Source organism: Acanthopagrus latus, chromosome 16 (genome assembly GCF_904848185.1).
Source record: "Acanthopagrus latus isolate v.2019 chromosome 16, fAcaLat1.1, whole genome shotgun sequence".
Classification (NCBI taxonomy): Eukaryota; Metazoa; Chordata; class Actinopteri; order Spariformes; family Sparidae; genus Acanthopagrus; species Acanthopagrus latus.
Window position 1 is genome coordinate 11289684 of NC_051054.1, and position 9470 is coordinate 11299153.

The 9470-nt window shown below is 43.7% G+C and overlaps 1 protein-coding gene across 1 annotated transcript; it reads left to right on the forward strand.

The window, feature by feature from the left end:
- Positions 1-1422: 1422 nt before the first annotated feature.
- selenon (selenoprotein N) lies at positions 1423-9260 on the forward strand. Its single transcript, XM_037071491.1, has 12 exons — positions 1423-1897; positions 2694-2811; positions 2928-3058; positions 4373-4585; positions 4669-4793; positions 5308-5445; positions 5527-5608; positions 6009-6197; positions 6281-6386; positions 7017-7129; positions 7223-7324; positions 7475-9260. The coding sequence occupies exons 1-12, from the start codon at positions 1709-1711 to the stop codon at positions 7640-7642; spliced, it is 1674 nt and encodes a 557-aa protein (XP_036927386.1). The 5' UTR covers positions 1423-1708; the 3' UTR covers positions 7643-9260.
- Positions 9261-9470: the final 210 nt, after the last annotated feature.

Sequence of the window (9470 nt, forward strand, 5' to 3'; positions counted from 1 at the left end):
GCCAGATTGGATCAATATAGGACCACATAGTGTTGCATCGGCAGCAGCATTTCCCGATCTGAGGGTTGGGCATCCACAGAGAGTACAAAGACAAATCTGGGGACCACATGTTTAAAGCAGAGTTCACACAAAGTCTTGAAAGTAAGTTTGAGAGGTGCTTCCATTTCAAGGGTCGTAATATGCTTGACTTTCGAATAGAATCCTTCAAAACTGCTTGACTTTCAGCATCATCTGATGTTTCTACACAATCACTCATGAAAAGCAAAAACCTTTTAATCTTTTAGATAATGTCTGCCCCATTGCATCAGAGTTGTCAATTGACAACACAGTGAGGATTGCTGTTGATATATTGGAGTTTGTTTAAATATTGCATTTATAGGCATTTATTTGCAATGACGAAGGCACTGAGAGTCAATATTTTTGGTTTGGGTAACTTGAAAGTGCTTGAATCTTAGCTGTGTCGTTCCTGTACTGTTAAAAGAAGGAAATATGTTGAGGTTTATATCCAGGCCGATGTTTTGCATCTAAAAAAAACTTAAATGATTGAACAATTTAAGAAGCTAGAAACCTTCTTTGAATGGACTGTCCACAAGATCGTTGATTTTCTGGGGTCTAAAGCCAGGAAGATCGGCAACTACAGCATCTGCCATACTAACCTTTAACCTTCAGGCAAAATCAAATCTATGGTGTTATTGACTCAGGGATTTGTCTGGCAACACATCGGTCTAACACACAATACCAGATGATGGCAATCTCTCCCATCTGAGTCTAGGAGGGGGTTATCATTCAATATGTTTATGTCCATATTTCCTCTGTATGCAGGATGAAAATACAAAAAAGTAAATATGAAATGAAGGTACTGTTACAGAGTTATGTTGAAAATATAAAGAGTTGCCTGAGAAAAAATAAAGCCTTTACTTCTTTTGGCAGATATGAGTTGCAAAAAAAAAAAAAAAGTAATGTAATGATAGCTTCCCTTGGCAGAGAAACATATAATTGAAGATTGTTAGCAGACATTCCTGGGGGGAGGGGGGGCGAGGCAACCCGGCCCCTTTAAAATGTGACTACTGTGCCAGTAGCCGACTTCAGGTAAGTTAGACAGGATGTACACGATCTTCCGGTCGGCGCTTTCAAAATAATGCTCTATAGACGGCGAACTGGCGCATTAGCTGTAATGATTCCGTGGTAAAGTGTAGAAAAATGTGAAAATATTATCGTAGGCTGTTGTGCGTATCTTTAAAGGTATTTTCCTTGTGTTTAAAGTGAAATGTCGAGGAAACAAGAGCCCAGCGGAGGGATACAGTGCGCCGAAGATCTGAATTAAACCATCGCTTTTCGCTCCGGATTCAAGTTTATATCATTCCGCAAAGAAAGTGGACACCCGTATCTTTTATTTTGACACCCTCGTCGCCCAATATCCGGTTTCTTCTCTCTTGACTCACGCTGACCACATCCGAATGGTTGTAGATTAGATGTGGGGGAATAAGAAATCTGCGCCGCTAGCTAGCATTTACACAGCTGCTGCCAGCGAGTGTAACAGCCGGGGGAGACGCGCGTTGCCCGGCTTACGAGACAACAGAAGTGTCGGAGGATTCTCGCCACTTTAAGGACAGAGTTTACACTGCACGACCACCGCTGGCAAAGTCCCTTTTTCGCTCGCTATCCGACGACAATGCCCTCGCCTAAATAGCTGCCGTGGAGGTCGAGGATGGCCGCGGACGTGGATAAAACATCCCCCGAGGATGGGAGCAAAAATTCGCCGCAGCGCGGGCACCAGAGTCCCGGCTCTGGATCCTGGATCTCCAAGGGGCTGTGGACTCTGCTCCTGGTCGGTGCCGTCCCCCTTCTCGCCTTCGGGATCAAGTATTACCAAGATGCCCAGTTCATCAAACGTCATGTGAGAGAGAGAGAGAGCCACATCTGTAGTAACTATACACACGTCTCAAAAAATATCTTTTTAACTTTGTGTCTGAAAAACAAAAAGCAACTTGAAGAGTGATAGTGTCAGAAAATGCCAGCTTGCTGTAAGATGCACGGCTGTTTTAAAAGGAAGTTTTCATTGACCTCCTTGTACATTTTATAACCTTTTAATTACTTTAACATCACTATAAGGACATGTCCTTCTCACGTTACTTGAAATGTGTGTTGGACTCATTTATTTGTCAGACATCAGCCTGCCACAAAACACCACATCTGCATTTTATTTTCTTCCACGCCCGGGTGTTTTTTTTATGAGGGTCTGGGTCTGTGCCACAGCTGGTTAAACTCAACCTCTTGTTTTTAATCCAATGCTTGTTTGGCTCCGGCGGGTCCCTGAGTTGTTCTTGCTACCTCCCTCCCCCCTCTTCTCCCTCCCCCCTCTTCTCCCTCCATTGTACAGGCGCTGGTAGGCACGCATCTGTCCGGGAGAGAGGGTGGTCTGACTGAAACAAACACATGTTAGGAATCTGTGGCCTCTGGGCTGATCTCTATCCAAACTGTGGCCGCTGAGGGAGGAAGAATAAGTGCTCTGACCCCAGGGGCAAAACACTGCAGCAATGTGATCATGCGTCTGCAGCAGACATTTGAGTCATTTTGCATGTTTTGCAAAAGTGTGTCTTTTCATGTGATGAGACCCACTGTCCTACTTGTGATGCTGCATTCAAAGTCCTTGAAGCGTGTGTGACAGGATCAGTCTGTGTCCCCTCCAATAGGAAGAGAGCGTTCGCACTCTGGGTGCCGAGGGGCTTTTTCTCTTCTCCTCCCTGGACACCGACCACGATCTCTATCTCAGCCCGGAGGAGTTTAAACCTATTGCTGAGAAACTCACAGGTACGTCACTTTATCTGTCTTGCTGAGTGTTTGTTCATTTAGTCATTGCCCCCTCCTACCCTCACTGGTCACTTGCATCCCACGTACTGACTGTGATCCCTGTGACTTCCACTCAGGAATAACACCCCCGGTGGATTATGAGGAGGAAGTGGCCCATGACCCCAATGGAGAGACTTTAACCTTGGAGGCCAAAATGCAGCCTCTGCTGCTGGACTCTATGACAAAGAGCAAGGATGGTTTCCTCGGGGTAAGAGGAGGTCTATTGTTCTCTTTCTATTGATCGCTGTTTAGGCTCTGCAGAGAACTCGATTCAGTTAGTATCAACCTGTCCTTATTCCTGAGAATGTACGACCTAAAACATCCGTCCCAGTCCAGCCCACAGTCAGTTCTGAGCTGTTGTGGAACCATTTGTCATACAGGCATGCTATCGTGCTCTTTTGAAAGGAATTTCTTCCCCAGGCTGTCGGAAAATTGGATTGTGTCTTTATTCCATAGGAGTTTGAACACACTGAATTAGGTTTTTTTTTCTCAATTAATTTTTGCAAGCAAAAATGACCTGTAAACACCCATGTTAGCTGGAAAACACAAGGGGTCCCGATAATGTAGTCTCACATGGTCCAAGTTCGAGAGGAACGGGGCAAAAACTCAATATAGTTCTTTACTTCCTCACTTACATGAACTTTGTGCATATGAAATAGTCCAACACAACTGTTCAGGTGGAAAAACCGCCTGCTCGAGGAGCAAAATGCACACGATTATCTAAACTTTAATAATTTCCATTTGCTTGTAACTGTAATAAACTATATGTTATTTAAAGTCTCATTGGCTACGTGATGCATCAGTCATCTGTGGGTGGGTCGCTGACTGTTAACAAGTTTTCGTGAATAAATAAATAATACATTTTCTCAGTCGGAGCCAGCTCTTTCACCTGACACACATCCTCAAATCAAGCCAGAAATCTTGGTGTGGTTACAGACAATTACAGAATCAACCTGCTGCCACCTTCAAAATAAGAATCAAAGGCTTTCTGTCTAAAGATAGCAATAGGAAAACTTGATGCTATAATTTTCAGCAGGCTAGACTATTGTGTCAGTGTCCCCACAGGTCTTAGTTAAAAAAAAAAAAATCAATCAGACAGCTGCAGCTCGTCCAACACCAAGAAGGAGGAGCACATTACACCAGTCCTTAAATCACTGCACTGGCTTCCAGTGCCTAAGCATAGATATAAAAATCGTATTATGCATCTATAAAGCACTAAATGGTCTCGGGCTTAAATACATCTCTGATTTACTTTCACGTTATGTCGCATCCAGACACATAAAATCATCTGGGACAGATGCCACCAAGAGAAGCGAAGCAGCTTTGAGGTTTCATGCTCCCCACCTGTGACTAACTGCATTTCTTATTTTAAGATGTGTAAGCAACCAACCAAGTCTTTAATCAACTACAAAATAGCTGATAATTAACTTATAGTCATCAATGTAATCTACAATATAACTTGTAGGTTAGATTGTAACCTTAATTGTAAAAGCTTATATTTTGGATCGTCGCGCTCTTGCAGGTGTCTCACAGCTCTCTGGGCGGGCTCCGGTCCTGGAAGAGCCCAGCGGTGCCTTCGTCTACCTTCTCCGCCAGCCAGTTCAGAGTCTTCTTGCCCCCCAAGAACAAGGTCGAGGTGGGGGACACGTGGTGGGTGATTCCCAGCGAGCTCAACATCTTCACCGGGTACCTGCCCAACAATCGTTACCACCCTCCCTCGCCGAAGGGCAAAGAGGTAAAAGATGCGTGGTTTTGCGGCGTCCGATTGGGTTGTGAGGATCACGCGGTATATTAATAGTTGTTTTCATCCCGTCACAGGTTCTCATCCACTCCATGCTGAGTATGTTCCACCCTCGGCCCTTCATCAAATCACGTTTCGCTCCTCAGGGCGCCGTCGCCTGCGTTCGTGCCAGCAACGACTTTTATTATGACATCGTATTCAGGTGAGGAGCGATTCAGAAAGAGGCGTGAAAGGCCTGAGTGGTGCTTTTTTTTTCTTGTAGCCCATTAATTCTGTGTACTTTACATTACTGCTGACTTATATCTAGAACAAACTATGAATTTTAATGGTAATGTCCTCCCTGGCAGGCAGCCATTGATTTGGATTTAAAATCTCCATGCAGAGATTGATCCGGTCTACTGAGTCCACTTTTGTCAAAGATACATTATCTTTGTGTGTTAATGCAGCTGCAAATAGTGTAGGAGTTTTAATTCACCGAACATTTAATATTTTTTGCCCTCAGCTTTGGCTTTCAGACAGTTTGAAATTAATCTTACAATTCATGGCTCACTTCGGAAAACAGTCAGCAGTAAAACAGACACTATGTGATGAAGCAGCTAGAAATGCGCATTTAATAGGCTGCAACAATCCTCTCCTGTCATTCTGTCACAGTGGAGAAAAAAAACGTGGACACATCTTTGCTGAACAATAAATCTCCTTGTGTTCACCTTCCGCAGAATTCATGCTGAATTCCAGCTCAATGATGTGCCAGACTTTCCCTTCTGGTTCACCCCGGGACAGTTCACCGGCAACATCGTTCTGTCCAAAGACGCGTCTCACGTCCGCCACTTTCACCTCTACGTCCCCAATGACAGGTGAATGCCTCACGATCTCTCCGCCACACAGAGCGTTGAGCCGCTGTAGCTCTAGTGTGAAATGTTCCCGTTGTGTTCCAGGTCTCTGAATGTGGACATGGAGTGGCTGTACGGGGCCAGCGAGAGCAGCAACATGGAGGTCGACATCGGCTATCTGCCACAGGTACAGCTGCAGGGTGTCTCTGCTGCTATATTCATGTGACTTCCTGTTCTTATCTTCGTGTAGCCACATGATGGAGTGCCCAAGGTATTCATTTTTTTTACACTAATGCTGATTTTAGTTCCAGCTCAATAAGCTAAATTAAACTCATTCAGTGCAATTACTCTCCAAGTGGTTTGTAAGGATTTTTGTCGCGTCACTGTGTTGATTTACTTCCCTCCTCGCAGTGTGTCATAATGTTGGAATGTGATTAGGATTCATTTAATCTTTTCCCCAGAAATATGTTAAAGATCATAAAATATTTTCCCTTTAAGACTCTTTTCTCATAAAAGTTCCAGCTTATGGTTTGTCATGTTTTTTTTTGTTTTTTTTTTTTAATGAGAAGTTATTAATGTGTCTGCAGATGGAGCTGCAGTCCACGGGCCCATCCACTCCCTCCATCATCATGGATGAGGAGGGCAATGTCATCGACAGTCGAGACGGCGGCGGCGAGCCGATCCAGTTCGTCTTCGAGGACATCCACTGGACATCAGAACTCAGTCGGCAAGAAGCCACTCGACGCCTCGACGTCACCTTCTACCCCTTCAAGAAGGTAACAGCTCGTGAAGTGTTTCGTCAGCGCACTGTTAGCCTTTGGTCAACAGTTTCATTGTCCTCATTGTGTCTCCCTCCCAGGTGTCCTACCTGCCTTTTTCAGAGGCCTTCGAGCGCGCTGAAGCAGAGAACAAACTGGTGCATTCCATTCTGCTTTGGGGAGCATTAGACGACCAGTCCTGCTGAGGTGAGATCACGCCACAGCATTGCACGCTGTTATTGTGAGCTGAAAAAGTGTTGAAATCACAAGGATGGGCTCCATCCAGATAAAAACAGGTTTATATAAGAAATACTGCAGGCAGTGTTTTCTATGGCCTGAGAATCTCTGGGGAAAATGGTGTTTGTTTAGTCTTCAGTCAGTCGCTGTTGATATGACTGTATATATTTGGTATAATTGAAGACATGCAAAATTCTGGAACTGTGTAGGAAAGACTGCACTCCTTCTAATGTCACCATCAGTAGTGTCAAGTTTCAGGCTACTGGCTTCATACAGGAGCATAGATACTCTAAAGGCAATGTAACTTTAAAAGAAGAAGAAACATACTCTCTCAAATGAACTGCTGGATTAAAAAGCAGTAAAATGCACCCTCATCTAGTTCAGCACACTCAGTGGTACTGCAGTGGAATGGATAATGTATGGTTAGATATAAAACCATTCTATGAAATGAACTGAATTATTAGGGACTAGGTATAAAACTGCTGTGTAGTCCCTCATAAAGCAGGACACCTGGTCACCTACCTTGGACTAAACCTTTTTGAATGGTACATTTAGGAGCATTGTCAATATTCAACATCTCCGTCTGTTGTGTCTCTGTAGGTTCGGGGCGAACTCTCCGGGAGACCGTCCTGGAAAGTTCGCCCGTCCTGGCGCTGCTCAACCAGAGCTTCATAAGCAGCTGGTCTCTGGTCAGAGAGCTAGAGAACATGCAGGTGAGCAGCAGTGACAGAAAACAAAATGCTTTGTACTACACTGACCTTCCTTATGTTCAGATCTGAACACTCAATGTTTCATTTCTCAAACAGGCTAATGAGCACAATCACGAGTTGAGTGAAAAGGCCCGACTACACCTGGAGAACTACAACTTCCCTGTGGAGATGATGGTGGCATTGCCCAATGGAACGATTGTAAATATTTGACTCTTCCACAGATCACATGTGGAAGCACTCCCATCGATGTTTTAAGTCAATCACTTTCCATCCTCGGCACATGCAAGGTCTGAGGTCAAGGTCATTGTACTCCCACTGACTGACATGTCCTCCTGTTTTTGGCTTCAGGTCCACCACATCAACGCCAACTTCTTCCTGGACCAGACGGCCATGAAACCAGAGGAGGAAGGAGCGACTTTCAGCTTCTCCAGTGGCTTCGAGGACCCGTCCACGTCCACTTACATCAGCTTCCTGAAGGAGGGGCTGGAGAAAGCCAAGGAGTACCTGGCACAGTAATCTGCGTGGTGGGGGAAACGAGAGGAATTTCCTCTGGGGTCCAAGATAAGGAAAACCCTCCGATAATTACAGAGAGGCGCTTTCTTGTCAGTGTTGGCAGCTGAAAAAACGTCTTTGCCTTCTATCCTCTTTGTAACTGTTTCTGTGGGCGTCTCTCTTGGTCAGAAAGTTTTATATCCAGTATTTGTATGGTGAGAGACTGTCCATACAGATGAAGTACAAAGAGGTATTGCCTCTAAAACCTACTGTTACTGTCAGTATAGTATATTTTAATGAGTTACAAATGCTTTGCACACTGAGCAGTAATGGTGACATATTCAGATCTGCTCTCTCTGCTTGCAGCTGCTGTTGATACCATGTAGACACAGACCACTCCTCAAACTACTCCTGAATGAATCATAGCACTGTAACTTGCTACAGTTTTTTTTTCTTTTTATACCCTGGTAATGCATGTGCAATATTAAAACGACTGAGCGAGTTTTCATGCCGCCGAGTGTGCCCAGAGACGGAGCCGGTGCAGCTGTTGCCTTTTCAGTTGTGTTTCAGCAGTTTGTGACGACTTTGCCTGAAAGCCCCCTCAGGGCCGGGCGACGCCTGATGTCATTGCTGAGGCTGCTGGAGGGAACACCCTCCTCCGACTCTGGGGACAACAGCGGCAGGGAAAAAAAAAACTGGACAGTGTAACTTTAAAACGGATTTATTCAGTTGTTTTCCTCTATTTTGAGTTAAAGCCAAATGCTGAATATTTTCCAGATACTCTGTTTTGAGGACGATGTGACCACACCAAAGAATTTTGTTTTGAGTTTGTAGAGGAGAAATAAATCCATAAGGGTTCCTTGCGGCTTGTTTAATATTTATATATTGCATATTAATATGTAAGCAAATGGTCATATGTCTGTAAAATTGTTTGATTGTTGAACTGAGAGGCACATGATACCATGTACTGTTATTCTCCTCTTTAAGGCTGCAGTTAAATTATGTTTGCTTTTGTCTTTGGGTAGATGAGAGGAACTCCTTGACATTTTAATGGTCCCATATCATCCCGATTTCTTTATTTTGCCAGTGCTGATATGTTTTCCTGTTGTCTGTCCCATTCCTTTGAACAGGATATTTGAAGAACGCCTTGAAAACGTCTGTAAATTTGGCACAATTCTGTCCTGACAAGTCCTGACAAGTCCTAACGGCTCATTTGAAGGCACAGTTTCCGTGTGCATTTGTCTGTGGATCGAGCCTCTTGATATTTATTAATGTAGCAACTAGACCTGCTTTATAGTCAAAAAAGGACATTGAAATATCATTTTTTAACAATATGGGACCTTTAACAAAGAAAGGTGACTAACTGGACCTACACACACCTCATTTTCACCCTTTTCCAATCATACAAACAGACGAGTTTCCTCTTCAGGCCTGTCTCTGTTTTTTAAGAGTGAAATTGAAGAACACAGGGACCAAAAATATTTTTTAAAAATATGGTGAAATCCAGTAAATAACAGTAACATTATGTTGCAAAGTCATACATTGTCCACTCCATGTCATTATGGGGAAATTATGAGTGCCATTTTTTTTTTTTTTTCAAAAAAGGTGAAATAAAAATGTTTTGTTTTTGTGTTTTTTTACAGATTGACTTATGACTTGACTCCTTTTTATGCAGACATCTCGCCCGCACTGTACACACCAACAATCAACCACACAGACGTTGTTTTAATATTTTCACTTTGCACTGATTTTTATTAGCTAATCTACATTACTGCACGGTCGAAGCACAGTAGATCGGACTCTCTGAGCGAGAGCATGTAGAATGATGAAACAGCATTGATGAGAATACTTC